Source organism: Schistosoma mansoni, chromosome 4 (genome assembly GCF_000237925.1).
Source record: "Schistosoma mansoni strain Puerto Rico chromosome 4, complete genome".
NCBI classification, from domain to species: domain Eukaryota; kingdom Metazoa; phylum Platyhelminthes; class Trematoda; order Strigeidida; family Schistosomatidae; genus Schistosoma; species Schistosoma mansoni.
The window spans coordinates 1,694,950-1,714,199 of NC_031498.1; the positions used below are offsets into that span (position 1 = coordinate 1,694,950).

Genomic DNA, 19,250 nt, shown 5'->3' on the forward strand with positions numbered 1-19,250 from the left:
TAAAATAAAGTTTTCTGGACTTATAAGTCTTCTTTTTACCCATTAACTTTTAGAATATTTTCTTCATGTTTTTGAGAAGTGTAGTGTGTAAAATTGATGTGTAAACGAAATAATCTTCATCTTTCATTCGGTTGAGATAGGTTCTTAATTGATTGCTAATTGTCACTATATAATGTCTTAAAAATGGATTTTTCGATCTTTGTTTTTAGGTTGCTGATTGTGTGGTATCAGTTAGTTCACAGAAGTGGCATTCCTTGTATATGTATATTTGGTCTCAATGTATTACATGTAGCTTTCAAAGATAATTGTTTCCTATATAAAAATTCAGTGACAGTTTGGAGCCACTTCATCAATTTTATAGTCGGAAATACTGAATTCTAACTATTTACTAGTCTATCTTTGAGTGAGTTTTACGCTTGTTTGTCTTACATTTAATGTTGTGTCATAAATTTACATTAAACTAAAATATTTCCTATTTGTTTTATAGGTAAATGGAAAATCCTGGAGCTGGTACTCCAGTAAAGATATGCCCATACGGTGAAGAATTCGGAATAACCACTCCATCTGGGGGTTTGATTTTTAATCCATTCCATAAAGAATTTCTCAGTCGTGTTGAACAAGTGAACTTCAGCCCGGGAATATTTGCCTACAATCCCAGTCCGATTAGCAAGAGTGGTTCAAGAAAAACAACTCCCAATAGAATCAAGACGCCTTTTATCTTATCTCCTGACATTCAGGGAGAATTGTTCCCTGTTGATATAGACGAAAACCCAGTGCTACAATTAAAACTTCAAGAGAAACTAGATACTCAGGTTTGTTAGGTTATTAAAGGTATAAGTTTACTTGGTAATATTCACTTGTTTATTATTCTACAAGAACTTTAGGCATGTATCATATATGTTAAATAACTGGTCGATTGTTTCTTAGCCTCATGAATTATCATGTCAGTAAGTTTTTATCAAAGTTTTATTCTTGGACTTTGTTACATTGCAAAACGGTTGACCTAGCATCAAAGTTTTATTTGGCAGTTTTACATTGGGCGAAGTGGTGGCTCAGTGGTTAGGGTGTCCGAATTTCAACCATTTATTCTCAGATTCTAATCTCAACCACCTACTTTTGCCTGGACAACCTAGTAGTCACACTAGCCCCAACACTTAAGATGTGATTCGAAGCCAAGTACACGAATTTGTACCTGACGAGTGGCTTAAAACATTTTTTAGTGATGTTATACGAGGAAAATAATGGTAGAAATAAGAGTTCCAGGAGTATTAGGGAAAACACAAATCGAGCCATTATTATGAACCAAAATTAAAATATTTCTTTATCACTGGAATTAATCACTTCAGGAATCGTTAAGTCATGAACTGTTTTTTAATTGGTAATAAATCATGAAGTGTTCACTCGGAAACTACATCCCGACCGTTGCTGCTACCTTGATGTGGTGGTCGGGTTTGTCTATCGTGATGAACCAGTCTGGCCATACTGGCTGGAACAATCGTTCCTCAAGGTCCTACCACGCCAGGTAGATCGGCTGAAGAACAGTAAGACCAAAAGCAACAAATGCAAGGCTTGAGGGAGAAGTCGTACTGTTGACTGTACAGAAGTGTGACGGCAGTAAGGTGTTTCCTTCAGACAACCAGCACAACAGTTGTGCTGCCTCCTCACAAAGGGAGAGTGGGGTTAGAAAAGGTCAACCCTAAAAATGCACACCTCACTTATCCTACGGATTTCCGTCTCTGGCGGTAAGGTCTCAACAAGAACGGAGCTAACACAATAATTACCCACAAAAAGGTGGCTTATGACCAGCCTCAAGCAGTTGTCTCTTGTGCACTGCGGTCACGCTCTCGGGTCACTAAGACCAACTCTAACCCGATTTCCTTTTCGAGTATCTCTGGAAAAATCCTTTCACAATGTGGGCAACCGGAACGTGATAACCGCCCTCATACCCCTAACCACTCAAGACTACAATTTCTGAGACCTCATAGAGTGTACTCTGTTACCTAAGTTAGGATCACTAGTCGTGGGTTTATATATTTTTCAACCAGTTTATACCTAGTATTCTATGTTTTATTTTGATTTTATGTATTGAGCAGCCTAGTCAGTCAGTCACAACGTAGAACTTCTTACGTACGTACATCAGTTCGAGTTACTATACCACATTAGCACAGAGATGCAGTTGTCGATTCAAACCCCATAGTGGTAAAAGTAGTAAGAGTATAAGCATTATTTGAAAGATTAGGGTTTGAAGATATTGTTGAAAGAGTATAATACAGTGAAATAAATTTGAAAAGAGAAAAAGGATAGGGACATGAAGAATTCGGAAGATTGAAATTTGGTAGGGCACAAAGAGTGGATGCACCTTCGCCATTGCAAACGATTTTGAGCCATGTCATTCAAGGTCTCTAACCATCGATTGCTATCATCTCGCGAATCCCAACCAGGTAGTCTACACCTACCAACATGGCTCAGTCAAATTGTCAGTGACTTCATGGATTTGTGCCACGTTTTGGTCTGGCCGCCCCTAGCTTTCTTCCAACCTACTCCTACACCATGAAACATTGCACGTCGGGGCAGTCGGTGGTTGGGCATACGTAACATGTGTCCCAGCCATCTCAACTGATGAAGTTTCACTACTCCATCAATCGATTTGGCATCCTTACCTAGTACCCATTTCCTAACAACTGCATTACTTACCCGGTAGTCCCAGGATATACGAGCAATGCTTCGAAGACACCTATGATCGAATACTAGTAGTCTACGAATATCCTCTACTCTTATCGGCCATGTTTCGCTGCCATAAAGTAGGACGGACCGAAATGCTGCATAGTAAACCCGTCCTTTTGTTACTAGACGGACATCTCGCCTACGCCATAAATGACGCAAGTTGGTGAAAGCTAGACGAGCAATCTGTATCCGTGCTGAGCTTTCGTCACACACCAGACCACAAGGGCTGATAAGACTCCCAAGATAAGTAAAGTGGTCAACACGCTCAACTACTTCACTCCCTATCATTAGTTCAGGTGCCGATGCAACCCAATCCTGAAGTAACATTTTGCACTTCGAGGGAGATAATCGCATCCCGAACATGCCCGCATAGTTGCTTATGGTGGTCAGAAGACTCTGCATTTTGTCAGCGTCTTCACCAAATAAAACTATGTCGTCGGCGTATTCCAAGTCAACAAGTGATCCTCCCGGTAGAAGTTCAACTCCTGGAGATTGAGATGATGAAAGTGTTATTTCTAATAGCACGTCAACGACAAAGTTAAACAAGAATGGAGAGAGTGGACAGCCCTAACGAACACCACTTGAGGTAGTCAATTCTGATGACAGTTCGCCATAGACTCTGACTCGACCAGTTGTGTTCGAGTAGAGAGCCTTTATGAGGTTAATGTACTTCTTTGGTACTCCTTTCACTGACAAACACTGCCATAGAACCTCACGATCAACGGAGTCAAATGCCGCCTTAAGGTCAAGAAATACTACTATTAAGGGACGTCTGAATGTGTGTCTATGTTCTAGGACCTGACGTAGGGTGAATATCTGGTCTATACAACCACGTTCAGGTCGAAAACCAGCCTGGTTTTCCCTAGTCTGCTCTTCACGAGCTTTGGTTAGGCGTCCAAGTATTATTGAAGCTAATATTTTAGACACTGTATTAGTCAAACTCATCCCCCTGTGGTTGTCACAGGAGGACTTTTGTCCTTTCTTATAGACTGGCACAATCAATGATTGGGACCAGTCAGATGAAATTACGTCCAGTTCCCAGATTCTATTTAAGATCTCAGTCAGTCTCGCTGCTAGTACTGGACCACCATCCTTAAAAATCTCAGGAGTAAACCTGTCAGGGCCTGCTGCTCTCCCTCGCTTTAGATTTCCTATAGCTTTTTCAACCTCGTAGAGGGTTGGAGGGCTTACATCAATTTGCCATTCAGGATGACTGGGAATCGTGGGTAACTGAAGTGTGGCTGAAGGCCAGTTGAACTGATCCCTAAAGTGTTCTGCTCATCGATCCAATCTCCTGGATTTAGAATGAATGATATGTCCATCTTTATCTGAGATAGTTGGGTTTCTAATACCGGTTTCTTTAACAAGTCTGAACAGTTGTCTTCTGTTACATATTGCCGCTGCCTTTTCCATCTCTCTTGCTTTCGCTAACCACCACTGTTCACGACCATTGCGCAGGCTTCTTATTAGACTGCGCTTAAGCTGACTCCGCTCTTCGATATGTTCAGAGCCAGATGGGATGAGTTTTTGAGCATTTATCAGTGCAGTAGATGCTGCTGAGATCCATTGTTTCTCCCTAACCTTATGGTTTACCGTACTAGCGGATATCACTGCTGTTTCCACAGTATTACGGATGTCATTCCACGTTGTCTTGGGGTGGGCACAACTTACATGACTGCTTAACTGTTTTTCTAGTTGCTCCTGAAATATATTCTTAGCTTGCCTATCATTAAGTAGAACCCTAAGAGGTTTCCCTGCAGTGTCTTTCCTACGTCCAGTAAGATGCAGACAGATACGTGCTCGCACTAGAGCATGATCTGAATCTAAACATGTGCTCCAGAATGAGCGACAGTCTTTTATCGAGCCCCTCCATCGGTGGCTGATAGCGATGTGATCTAGTTGGGTCCAACGTTGGGACGAGAATATAATTGTCAGTTGAATGTTTCATTTCATTTATTTGCGAGAGGGCTGTGATACTGTCCCAACTGAGAGAGCTCTTTTGGTTGTACATTTCAGTTCTCCCCATCATTACTCTTCTCTTTTTCTTTTTTTTCCTTTTATATATACACATCTTCTTCCTTCTCCTCCCATTCTCATTATTTTGTGTGGTGCATATGTATCCGGTGCCCTTTGTACCAATATATATGTGATTAAATAAATAAATAAACGTTGGGACGAATTCGGGGGTTGCCATGTCAAAAAGGTTTTTCAGAAGCCTGTTCTTCACCTACTACATGATAACCATGACGCGGACTTTTTTTGACCTTAAATGCATTCAACCATGTGCATAATGTGTCACGAAAGAATTTGCTATTTATACGAACTGTAAAATTATCTTCTGATTCATTGTGTTGTTTTATAAAGTAGGATTTGCGTCGATAAGGTTTTCATCTCGCTAATTTGCATGCTATTCTATAGCATTAAACCTAATTTTTTGTGTTTACTCAAAACTGTCACAAGGCCCATCTCATCTGATTTAAAATAAATTTCATTAGAAACTAATAATTACATCCAAACTACTGCACTGACCGCCTTGCACCTACTTTCCATACTTGTTTGATTGACCAGTTCTGACAACCACACATACATCAATAAGCAAATCTAAGTTGTGATTGGATAACTTGTACTTCGGTCATATTTATCCCTGCCTCCACCATCACCGTTCAACTTAATGATATGAATGCTACATAGTTTTGTCCATTAACTTATAAGTATTATGATGAGAGTAATGTTTTCACTATTTTTGTTTTTCTTTTCACAAAATGTTAGTGCGATGATGAGATTCAGAATCGAATTCATAGCTTTTTCAAAAGTCACCTTATTGCACCCAGCCCTGATACAGTAGTATTTGACTCACCAACCAAATGTAAGTGTCCTATGCGAAAATACTTGTATTGTGAGATCCATTATTTATTACCGCTATGTGATTGCCGACGTCTAAAACTCATTTTTATACTTAGGTAAATTTCGCTTGAATAAATTCCGTTTAAAAGCAATAAAGTATGAACTATATAGGTTTCTAGACTATTTTTAAGAATTTCATGCAGTTAGTTCCCTTTATGAATTTAAATAAAGCCAGAACCAATATTGATGCATCAATATTTGTTCTGGCTTTATTTTCAAGAAGTTAAACGCTCAGATATTATTTTAGTGGGTAGGCTAGTAGGTATTTTGACTCAAGCTAAAATGTATTTAGGTGGAGCTTTCAGCTTCTCAACCCGGTAAACAGACTGTAAAAACAGTATGTTATAGCTGTGCTGAAACAACGGTGTATTATAAACAAACACCAAATTAAGGCTTAGAGAGGGAGAGAGATATCATCTGATCTGAATACTCAAACATCACAACAGTCAATCGTTAGGAGGCTGTCTCATCTTCTGAAGGATATAGTCGAACTCCGACCACTCCTAAGTGTCAAAAATTGTAGCAATAAGACCCTTTTGTGTCTGGTTTGAAGATGTAGGTGTGAAGGATATAGTTGAATTACAGTTGGCTGAACATCTAGTCGACCGTTAAGGGAACGTTCTTCCTGAAGATGTCTGGGATAATCCTCAGTCTTGTAAAAACAGTACCAACATACTCTGAAACCCAAACTGAAAGATCTATAAAGCTCAATGAACTTCAAAGTCTGTTAAATATATAGGTATCCGGAAGTTCATGCCGGTGCTCTCTAAACACGACGAAGAGCTAAGAAAACAAAAGAGGGGGCTCAGTTATCAGGAGATCAAGAATGCAGCAGAACCGTCTCACACAAGACAATTGTTTAGCCTCATTAAGGAAAAAAATAAAAACGTTAGCTGTCAGAAAACTATTTACGAAAAGATGAAACTGTAGTCTCTTAGACCGGAATATTGGAACGATGTATAGAATAATTTGAGTAATAGTTCAACTAGCCTATAGCTACTCCAAAATTACCACCTTACCAACAGCCTAAATAAAGTATCGATATAATCCATTTCTTCGACTCAATCAGGTTGAAAAAGTCATAATTACCTTGAGACTAATAGGAGACCAGCTACTTGTGATAAATTCGCTCTTGTGGTCGTTGATTATGGCAGTCCAGTTTCAACAGTTAGATTATCTGACATTATCCAATCTAGCATCTAAAGCTTATCCCGTCAAACTGATCTTCCCAGTTTAAAAAGAAAGGATAGTTGTTTTTATAACCGCATAGGAATCAGCCTGACTGATATCATACAAAAGTGTGACGAACAGCCATCTCACGTCAATTACTTAACTAGTAATTTTAAAAAAATATAATAGTCCCTACGATCTTGGGGAGTAATTTACATGATAGTAGTTTTAATCACCAAAATCCCTATCTGTCGTTTAGTAGTTCTACCTTTCCTAGAGTCTCAGGTTCACTAATAAAGAGCATTACCCGTGGAGGGATTATGTCATTCACCTTGTGATATGCACAATTCTAGACAAGGAGAGTAGAAATTCAATATTTTAGTAAAATATTCTGTCATGATAAAACGCCTGATGTTTAATTTCTGAATAAATACCAATCATTAATAAATAAGAATAGTTACATACCATATCAAGGTATGTTAAATTCTGATTTAATTATATAGTATGTACTTTCTTTTATTTGATCTGTTTTTATCTCCATTCTATTTTACCTCAACTTTCAAAATAGTGTTAAGATTTCAGAAGGGGTTTTGTATTTTCATAGTTGAAATCATGAGTCAATCGGTTAAGTGCTCTGGCGCGAGACTGGTAGGTCCTGGGTTCGAATCTCGCGAGTGTGGGATCGTGGATGCTCACTGCTGAGGAGTCCCATAATAGGACGAGTTGGCCGTCCAGTGCTTCCAGGTTTTCCATGTTGGGCTATCTTCAATTGACTCATGATTTCAACTATGAAAATAGTGAAATCTCCACAAAACCCCTTCTGATTATAATCATATGCTCACTAGTGACTGACTTCAAAATACATGTCCTGGAGTTCTAGTGGGAAGCAGTGACCAGTGGAGTTCAACCACGTCTGTTGTGAGATAACAACTCACTGAAGGCAATTGGTGAACGGTTACTCAAACTTAGTGTTAAGATTTCGTTTAAACACTAATTTTTATTTACTCATTTCGGTTTTTTTTCTCAAATTGTTTCTAGTCCACTCCAGTTGTCTCCCAAGGACTTCATCTCTTCTACCTACAGGTAAATAGAGATAAATATAATAATTATTATTATTATTCTACTTCACCTATTGTCGCACAATACATACAAGTATAGCATATTATTAAACATTTTTTATTTCCATACGTGAAACACTTAATACTATTTACTAGTTACTAGAAACCATATGTTGCTCTGTGTGTGTGTGTGTGTGATCACACGTGAATGATAAGGTTTACTCGAAAAGTGTTTTTTCTTCATTGATGATGATTTCATCATTTTACAGGTATTGATAGGCTTTAGTGTGATTTATGCAATACATTAAGAAGATATTAATGATATTCAATTCTGTAATGAGTTAAACAATCAAAAGGTTTATGACTAGTGCCTATGAATTTAGCTTATTCGTGTTAATATCGTAAAGATTATCGAGTTTCAGATGTAGATACGTTCATTCTTTGTCAAGTTCATGTATCCTGAACTCTTAATGTCTTTAGTTTTTGACACTTGGTCTTTCCTACCACTAATAATTTTGTTACCACTTCTACTGCTCTGGAATTTATCTTGATAATTTGATCTCACGATGCTAATTTTGTCTGACAAGTTGTGCTGACGCACATATTTGTCAGGTTCTACGTTGGATATGACTGACTAACTGAGTTATATGATGTAATAGAAAGAAATAAGCTGAAAGAAATAATCACTACAATGGATTCGGTCATCTTGATAAAGTTGAATTTAGCAATGATAAATCTTCTGACTGAATGTTTGAATCGGTTTTCTTAGCTCTTCTAATAACTCCAGGCTAACTCTACACGACAACTTGAACACAAGAGAAAAGGTGCGAAATATGTAAAAAAAAAGCACTACTTCAAGGTTAGTTTGTGTACAGAAAATTGAGGGTATTTATAGTATTTCAGACGGCATTGAGCTGCTGGAAAGTTCTGGAACCCTACTGAACATAGTAGCAGGATGAGTAATCATCCAATCAGGAATTCGACACGTTAATCTTCACTTTCTAGATGTTTCTGAGAAACTACTATTCAATGTTGACTGAACACAATGTTTCCAGTGTTTCCAGGGCCCCTTTGGGCTTTTTTACAAGGAATTTCCTGAGTCTCCCCGACAAGCAAAAATAGTAAGATCTGCAGAATAAGATGAATTCATCATTCTATTTCAAGGTTTGTCATCAGCTGTCAAAATAGCCTAAAATTACCTACAGAATTATCATTATAAACAAAGATTTAGCATATTGTATTTAATGAATTTGATATGGATGGTTTTGAACTCTCTAGAGAGTTATACTATTTGTCAGGTCGGTCTCTGATGACTACACTTTACTGCTTTTCAGATGTATATTTCTATAATAATGCTCAGAAAATCTAATAAAAACTCTTCTCAGCTCTTCCCAAATACTTGTCATTCCAAGCATATATGTAAATTCATAGATGCAACTATAGGTGATATTGGGAATGTATTGATCCAACCTTTGGTTCGATATACATTCGGTATTGTTTAATGAGATCAGTTAAAATACAGAAAAGCTTCTTTTCAGTACTCTTTTAATTCTTCCGTCAATTCTTCCTTAAATCTTATCTCTTTTAAATGGAAGATAAATAAAGACATTTTATATCTTATTCATCTTACTATGGCTTTCTCATTGTTTATAATTATATTACTTCATATGATTTTAGACGGTTTTAACAACTAATGAGTAGTTTTGTTTATTATTTATTTAAACACATAAATATTGGTACAAAGGAGCACCAGATACATATGTGCCATACAAATCTCATTTGATTTATGTGAGGGCTGTGATACTGCTCGGGTGCCCAAACTCAAGCAGGTGGCTTTCTATGGGAGCCACACCCCGAGCCTTTGACCTAAAGGTCTGATCCACAAGACAGTGGAGCATCGTAAGGAGATGCAGTCACATGGTAGCCGGTGACCAACAATTGGTTCATACGCCATTTGTTCCTTCAGGATACTGGAGCCAGCCCATGTACACCATTGGTTTGGAATGAGGGTTTTCCAACTCCCCTAGATGGACTTTCCGTGTCCACCAACCCGGTTAAAGCACCGGATATTCGCTTTTCGGTCTCTCAATTTCGTAAACAACAGTAATGCCACGATAAGGCAGTGAGTAGGACTTCCCTGACAGAGGCTATATACGCGTGGCCATGTGAGAGCATTTGGAGAGGGAGAGCGGACTCTCTCCTCTCTTGGCCGTACCAGGGCATTTGGGGGCAAAAGAATTGGCTACAATACAGTGATCGATATTTATTGTCTCTATTTAATAATACCACGCAATGTGATAATAATAATACATTATTATTGTTAAAGGTCACTCATAAAATAACTAGTCTCACTGTCGTCGAAGCATTAAACAAGGTGGCTAGGCTTTCATTTGTAGTATTCTCTCATTTGGTTGTTACTTGTTAAATATTTGTTCTAAGATGAAAACCAGTTGACTAAGTTTAGTTCAACACCTTAATTACACTTATTGCTGTAACTAGCATTACACACGAAGTTTTATTGTCTAAACGTTTTGCCTTTCAGTAGATAGACAAATTCAACAGCTTTACACGCGTCTATAATTTTTTTTAAAATTTAAATAATGATTTTGGTTATAGTTCATCTAATTTCTGGTATGTTCTTTCCTAAATCCCGAGGAATGGTGGTTTATACATTTGAATAAATTTTGTGTAGGTAGCTTGTGGAGATTATTAAACTATATAGTTAACATTTCGAATTGATCATAGCTAAGCAACCATTGAAAACCAATATGTACCGGATAGCTGTTTCGTTCTGACAATGGACTCATCAGTGTCAGTCAGTTTTCACGACCCCACGGAGGATCAAACTCACAACCCTTAGGTCTTATAGCGAGTACTTAACTTTTAAATCATTGACATGGCGCCCAGTGATTTACTCTCGCTTAACTCCGATTAATTGCGCAACCTTGGTTCAGCGCAATTGTTTGATAACCAACTGCCTTACGCCTGATACACTTGAATTCCCTCAGTTATGGCTTTTTAATCAAGAACGATTGGATGCCGCTTCAGTTGTCCCGAAGGTTTTGAGTTCGATCCCCGGTGAGATTGTGGATGCCTATTGCCACTGAAGAGTCCGATACTAGGACAGAACAATTGTCCGGTGCTTCCTAGTTTTCAATGATTGTCTAACTACGACTAGTCCGAGATTCCAACCATAAACAGTTTCTCATTCTGTTGATTAAAATAATCACTTAACTGATTCAGTGTGTAACACCGGTGTAAAGAAAATTGAAAATATAATTCGGACACAGAACCATTTTTCCCAATTGGGTTCCCGTCATGATATACAGTTTTACATTTGAATGTAAAAATCAATAACATTTAAGTGATGATAAGTAGATCAACATTATCATAATGAGATGTCATGTTAAGACAGAATGAAATAAACAATGGTTAATCAGTTAATTATTACTGTTGATTACATAAGAATAAAGATTCAGATTAAAACGTAAATATACATTTAGATTTAAGAATAAGTTAGTTGTTCATAATGATTACGTAAGAAGAAAAATTGGATTTTAAGTTTAGAAATAGTTGCTCATATCAGAGTAACAATGAAATAATTATTTGTTAATAAAAACGAGATAGGCAAGTTTGTAATCAATTAATTAACTGCAGAGGCAGAACAGGTGATCATCCGAATCTATACTGGATGGAAATGTCTCATCTATCCTATTGGACTCTCATAGTTTTCATTATGTGTAGGAGGCGACATCTGAATGCATACGTAGAAGAGATTCGATTTTTAACTTTGAATAATACATTTGCATCAACTTGATACCTCGTATCAACTAAGTGTGCAGGAAATATTGTTTAACTTAGGTTTCATGCTGGTTGGTACTCTTCAGCTAGGTGTACCTGCGATCTTGAGGGAATTGATGATCTTTGTTTTATTCAAACCTGCGTCACTCAGCATCACAGTTTGAGATGTTGCGTTCCTTCAAGACCACCGGTATTCTTTTCTGACAAGTTCCAAATAGTAAAAAGCATATGTTCAGGGTTTCCTGTCGGCTACCATCAACAACCTAAAATCTCATCATAGTATCCACCATGTGGTGTTACATAAACTAGGGAGTACGTTGCAAGTTGATCGATATGATTCAATCAACCGTAAGAAGGTAGACAATTGAAATTGGTTACTACTCAGTGATCAATCGTTTATAAATATAAATTTTGAAGGAAACAATGTCTATTCCAATAAAACTCTCAACACAGTGTTTACATAGAATCTCTTCGCTAGCGCTAATTGGATGAAAATCAAAATACGTAATATTCAAGACTATCCTGCTAACAATGATCAATTGGTTTATGCTACTATATATTGCTTTTAACGATTCTATATTATGATATTATCATCTTTGTTCTTTCCCCGTTTATTTAGCTACTCCTTTAGGTAAAAAGAAGAAAAATTCCTATCTTCTGGGAAATAATTCAAGTTGTATGTGCGAAGGTAAATGGCAAGAGAGTTTTCGTATTGTTATAAAATAGGTTGTACATCATAAAACTTGTTAGGTTTGTTTAGTAGTGTTGTGTCTTTTTTATAGTTTCTTTACAGTCTAGTAGCAAATTAGTTGTGTATTTCCTGATAACAAGAAACAACAGAAGACATGTGTAGGCTGCAGGTTTTTTTATCATAAATGTTTACGAAGCCATTGCTCGTGTATCGTGGAATGACCATATGAGCAATGCTGTGTTTTTAAACATAAAGTACTGGTCAAAAGTGGTAAATCAGTTGAAAAAGTAGTGAATCTTCATCAATTAAATTAGTTGGGATCTATATTAATACAGATTACCTGATTGGGGTTCAGAATATCAGTAGTTGATGACGTCGGGCAAAATAGCTCAAAATCGTTTATGATGGCGCAAATTCGTTTACCCTTCATCTTACTATAGACTTTGAGTCCCAATGCTTTATCATGCTAGTATTTGGTTGAATTATCAAACATATTCTCATTATTTTTGATTTCATATATATGTCATATTAACACTGCTGTATGTAATTTTCTTCACTCAGTCAGTCAGCTACAGCGTAAGAGCAGGCACATTTATGCATCGATCCAATTTGCCATACCTCGTTAGCACAACAAGATGAACACCGGATTCATAGAAATAGTTAATTTAGTGGTGGTAGTATATAAAAGATAGGTTGCATATAAGGATATAGTATAGGAAGGAAGAAAGTTATGAAGCAATTTTAATCTTAAGGTTTAAAGGAAGATAAAGAGTGTATACACCTACGCCATTGTGATGGATTCTGAGCCATGGCATCCAGTCTCTAACCATGGGTTACGATAGTCGCGCGGACCACAACTAAGTAGTCTGCATCTACCAACATGGCTCAGAGCAGGGGTTAGTGACTTCAAGGACTGGTGTCACGTTTTGGTTTGGTCTTCCCTAACTTCTTTCCAACCGTCTCCAACGCTAGTTAGCATTGCGCGACGTGGTAATCAGTGTTCAGGCATACGTAACACGTGCCCAACCATCTCAGTCGATGAAGATTCACAACCTCATGAACTGATTTACCGTCACTCTCTAATACCATGCGTCTAACCTCACTATTACTTACCTGGTGATCCCACCAGATGTGAGCAATATTTCTAAGGCATCTTCACTAAATTATTATTATTCAACTAAATATTCATTACAAAATGCATGAAAAAGAAACTTGCTCGAAAAGTTGTTTCTCACATTACTGAAACAGATCTTAGAACTTAAGTTCACTAGTTCTACCCACTATTAGAGATAGAAATTTCTTCAAATTTTTATGTAATAAAAGAGATTCAGTAACTATGTAAAGGTTTACTAATGATGTTGTAGTAGTAGGGGGTAAAGAGAAAATTAACATTGCCAGATTCACGTGCAGCGTAATTAGACTATCGAAACTGTTGTAAGTTTTACTCTTATTCAGCATTAAGAAAATAGTGTACATAATCAAGTTTATTTATGAGTTATTAGTGTACAGTGTTGATTATTAAACATTGATACATTTTATCAGTCCTAGTCTAAGTAGTTGGATAGTACTGTTTAGCCTTATATAGTGAATGTGACGCCAAAATACATTAAGTTGCACACAGATTCTCTGCAGTAATCCTTTTTCTTAATTGTAGAAATTAAAAGATACAAGTTGATATCGAATAAACGGAATGTGGCTGGCAATGGAATCCAAGACGTGTGTTTTGTCCTATTTTGAACTCGTCAACTGAATGTATCTGCATCTCCATGATAAGATAATTCAAACCATTTCAAATTAAATTGGGACACAGGTCCATGTTTTCATCCAGTGTTGCTTTATTTGTCATGAACTTCCTTTAATTAAAAAAATTAATTAAACTGACTTGTTAACCAGGTACTTATGTATGAATCACACTCTAAATGTGAAGGTTAACCATACTATTCGGTTGCTTAAATAAAAATAGGCGAAGCAGTATTCGAACATGAAACTTAGTAGCCAAAAGTCGTACTCCTTAATCACTAATCCATCACTTCATTAGATAAATCTAGTCCTCTGGTTTATCAAATAAATTGTAATATTAACGTAAGACCTCATACAACATCTAATCGGTTCTATATGTTAAATCAATAAAATATTTCTTGATTTGTATATCTCATTTCTATAGTTGCTACTTGACAAGTTGTGTTACATAATTTTAGCATCGTAATTCTCGAATTATGTAACAGTATGTTTTAATTGTTTCCCATTGTTTCTGTTCTCTGATACACATTTCTTTTTTTCTGGTTTAGTTGCAGTACAAACATCAATCTCTATGCCTCCATCATTTGACTTTGAGTCAGTTATGCAAATTGCTTTTGAACAGAATCATTCAATGAAAAATCTATCCGCTGCAAAATCTTCAGTTACGTTGTCAATAACATCAAATAAAATGATCACTAATGATGATAAATCAGATTCACAAAGAAAATCGGATCCATTCGCAAATAATATATCTTTGTCAGCTTGTGCAGTTGATCGTCCTATTCCTTGTAATTCAAATAATAATTCTTTGTCAATACTTCATAAAAATTCTCGTCATTTACTTAGTCGACGTAGTCTTTTCTCTGATTCATCCGAAATAAACGAAGAACCTAGGTAAAGAGGACACCCTGTCTTTTTTGTATATCTCTGTAGTTTTTGTAATGTTTTTTTCTTTTTAAAATACACCTTTATGATGACCTGTCAATGTATAAAACCAAAACGTGGCATCAGTGCTTGAAGTCACTAACTTCTAGTCTGAGCCATTTTGGTAGATGCAGACTGCTTGGTTGGGGTCCGCGCGACTATCGTAACCAATGGTTGGAGACTGGATGCCATGGCTCAGAATCCATCACAATGGCGTAGGTGTATACACTCTTTATCTTCCCTTAAACCTTAAGATTAAAATTGCTTCATATCTGTCTTCGTGTACTATATCTTTATATGCAACCTTTCTTTTATATATTACCACCACTAAATTAACTACTTTTATGAATTCGGTGTTCATTTTGTTGTGCTAATGAGTGAGGTATGGCAACTTGGACCGATGCATAAATGTGCCTGGTCCTACGTTGTATCTGACTGACTGACTTTCAATGTACACAAAATCCGGTGTAATTACTTTCAAGTATTTCACAATAGTTTACATTCAACTAATGCAGAAAGTAGTGATAATCATATCAATAGTTTTTCTTAACAAAGATAATTGAAATTAAACGTTCTACATCAGTTATCAGCATATCGAATATAGTTTTGTGTTACAGACTAAGTTGTGAAATGATGGCGAAGATGAATGCATTTTGTGGTGTTTTGTTCTATAATGATGGTCTGAACCGGTTAGATTGCGGTAATCAATTAACTTATCGACATAAGTCCAATCTATCAACCCATAGTAAAGTCATCAATCAATCACACAAATTAAATTAATTTCAATAATATCTAGTATTCTTTGACCATAACATTCGATCTGACTCTTTCTAAATTAGGACAAGAATCAAGATTGAGCAATATATTTTCCAGTTACACACATACCAAAAATCCTACAATAAACAATGAAGTTTATATGGCACTGCTGTAAGAACCTTCTAGCATTTTTTCGATGCATTCACTTGTTCTGGTAGGTTGGAAATGAACTAATCAGGATATCTAGATTTGGACCTAATCAACACATGGAATAGTCAAATCTCTATCCTACTAACAAGAGTATTTAAATCTAGTTCTGAGGTGAAAATTAATTTTCATCTGTTGTTGTTTTATCCTGATCTCTTGCATCAAGTTATATGATTCAAATCAGTTGGTGGGTTTTCCAGAATAGAGAGATTGTCATATACATTTTGCAGGTGAATCTGTCAATTACACACAATTTCATATTTAAGTAAAAAAAATATTGCTGAACAAACAAAGAGTTTTCCATTTTGTTTGTCAAAAGACAACACGATCAATATCAGTTTTTTGTCGGAATTGTACATTAAGTATTATAAATCACTAATTCGAAAAAATTGTTAGAAGAAATTCAAGTAAACCACCTGTTGTGACATGCGATGCCTATGAGTTGATACTGATACGTAGTCTCCTTATCTACGGAGCCCAACTGGCTCTGTAGCGAAAAGATTGAGAGAGATGTTTATTTACTCGTTAATATCCACAGGCACTTATCGTTCGGCCTATTTCTGATTGCCCCAGTGTATCACTTTTCCATATTGAAAACACGTCTGGTTCCTCGGATTCATCTGAAGGTCTTGGGATTGGGGCATATCATCAATATTCTGATATTATAGACCCAAACTGTAAATCTTAAGTTCCTAAATTATTCTAGCGCCTCCTTATACTACTACTAATACTTATGAATTGATTAATAGTTATATTCATAGTCAATAAGATATTTCGCAGTAGTATTTTCCAAAACTTTACACTTCAACTATTTTCCTAAGGGCTTAAATATACGAATATTCAAAATAGGTTTTTTTTATGATGTCACATTCCTAACCAGTGAAACTGAATATTATACCAACTTTCTAACTTTGATTTACAATTTTAGTTACACAGTCGTAGATGACAATGAATTGAATGAACAACAACGTACATTAACTTCATCTGACGATTTAAGTCGTCATCACCATCATGATAATTTAAACTTTTCATCTATTGTTGCTCAACCAACATGTTCAAACTATCTATCATCAACACAAATGGATTATGGATCTTCGCATACAAAATTCAGTATTGATAAATCTTCTCCTAAAAATGAATCAAGTTCTTTATTGATTAAAGAAACTGCTGCGCTACAAATGTGTTTGCCTGTAAGTTGGGCTGATACTGTTGGCAATAGTGATAGTTCCGATGATGGTGGTTCTGATAATGATGGTAGTAATAATGAGATTAGGAATTATGATGATAATTTTACAGATCCAGGTATGTTAGATCCAATTATTTTTATCCTCTCTTTTTGTTTAGACGCACCTTTTCCTAATATTATTGATCGTTTTTGTTCATTTGAAAAAAGTAACAATTTCGTTTAGTTAACCTCCGCATAGAGCAGTGCCCCAGTGTGTAAGGCCCTCGACTTTTGACGATTCAAATCCTTTTACACTTCAGTCTGAACAACCGAATAATATCGTTATCCCTCACGCTTAGAATGTAACTCAAAGCTAATTACACAAATATGATGTATCTGTTTAATGAATGAAACATTTATTCCATTCTCCTAATTCATATTTCATCATTTTAATTGTATTTTTATTATCATCAGTCTGATTTACAACTTCCTGACCGTATTCATATTAAACTTATATATTTTTAATCATTAATCTATAATAGTGTACTGTTGATTCGTTTATGAAGTATGAGTAGTAGATGTTTTGATCTTAAAAGCACAACTATCACAAATGTTTTCTGAAATAAGTCACTTAGAATGGAATGTTTAGAAGTATCTTTCGTCAAAATCCCCAGAAGCCTACAAAACACCTGGAAACGTTTTATCCAATCACCATTGAATAGAAGCTTCTCAGAAACATTTGGAGAAACAAAAAGATAGTGTAACGTTTGATTGGATGACTACCTATATCGTTAATATATTTAGTATGTTTTCGGAAGTTTCTAGAAGATTATTGTGAAGTGGAACTATAAATACACCTGATTCCCTGTATATAAATAACCTTGAAGCAAAGCTTTTACGCTTCGCGCCTTTTCCCTATTGTTCGAGTTGAAGTGTATAAGTAGGTTTGTGGAAAAGGATAAGAGGTCAATAATAAATGTTCCAGTAGCAGACTTATCATGTTCTACCATTTAATAATAATTTTGTGGACATGAGACTAACAGGTCATAACCCTCCTAAGTTCCAAACAATCGTGTAACTCAGCTAACGGAAAAACTCTTTCATGGATGAGTCGGCGGTGCGGGTCCTAATTTGACTTTTACACTCCGTTAAGAAGTAGTGAAATATGTTCCTAACGGTAATGAAGTTTACTGTTAATAGTTCTGATTTCTACTGTACTGGATACTTGTGAAGGTTGGTGAACTTTTTGGTCGAAATCACGCGCTTAACATTAACTAGGCAACCATTAAAAACCGGGAAGTACTGGATAGCTGTTTGTTTTAATATGGGATTCCTCAGTGGCAATGCGCATCCACGACCATGCTCTGTATCGAACTAAGGCCAGTCTGTGGCATAAACTACAAAATCCAATAAGCTCCACAAACCTCCAGTAGTAATAATACTCATGTGCTCGCTAGTGCTTACTTTCAGGAGCAATTCCTGGAGTCCTAGTGAGGGGTCGTGACCAGTGAAGTTCAATCGTGTCATATGTAAGGCAATTATCCACGGATAGCATTCAAGTTGATTGTACAATAAAGCGAATAGATTAAAGTTATGCATACAATCCACTAAATCTCGGTTCGATCTAAAGGTTAAGCACTTGTCGCGGAACAGAAATCCTCAGTAGGTTTGCGAATACGAGCCGCTGATTTTCACTATTTATCTAACAAGGGTCAGTCCGTGATGTAAACTCTAAAATTCATATGCTTATTTATCTCTTTCATTTCTTCACAACGCTTTAAAGTTGTACATTGGCGTATTCTCTGATGTTCGTTTGTATCTAGACTTCTTTGTTTATAGAAACAATTATTGTTGAAGGTATCTCTCTGTCATTTACATGGGAAATATTAACAATCTACGGCTTAACTAAAGGTTATTGAACTAGAATAAAATATATCTTACTATGTAAACTTACTAAACAGCTGTCTTTTAAAACAACATTCATAGGTTTTAAACATGTTTGTATGCGATTTGTTGTGTTTGTCGACAATATTTACTCCACAGAAGTGATGGAGATTTGTAGCTCAAGTCGATATTTTTGATGGAGTTTTGTTCTCTGAGTTGGATGGTT

At 36.3% G+C, this 19,250-nt stretch overlaps 1 protein-coding gene across 1 annotated transcript in view; it reads left to right on the forward strand.

Annotated features, from left to right (window-relative positions):
• Positions 1-491: 491 nt before the first annotated feature.
• The window catches only part of Smp_172610 (hypothetical protein), a gene marked incomplete at both ends in the record, with an annotated part of 19,693 nt that continues 934 nt past the window's right edge, over positions 492-19,250 (forward strand). The window contains 5 exons of the mRNA XM_018796514.1: positions 492-812; positions 5,494-5,590; positions 12,277-12,345; positions 14,637-14,982; positions 16,904-17,157. Coding sequence (XP_018651648.1) covers positions 492-812; positions 5,494-5,590; positions 12,277-12,345; positions 14,637-14,982; positions 16,904-17,157 — 1,087 coding nt within the window. The remainder of the gene's footprint in view (positions 813-5,493; positions 5,591-12,276; positions 12,346-14,636; positions 14,983-16,903; positions 17,158-19,250) is intronic.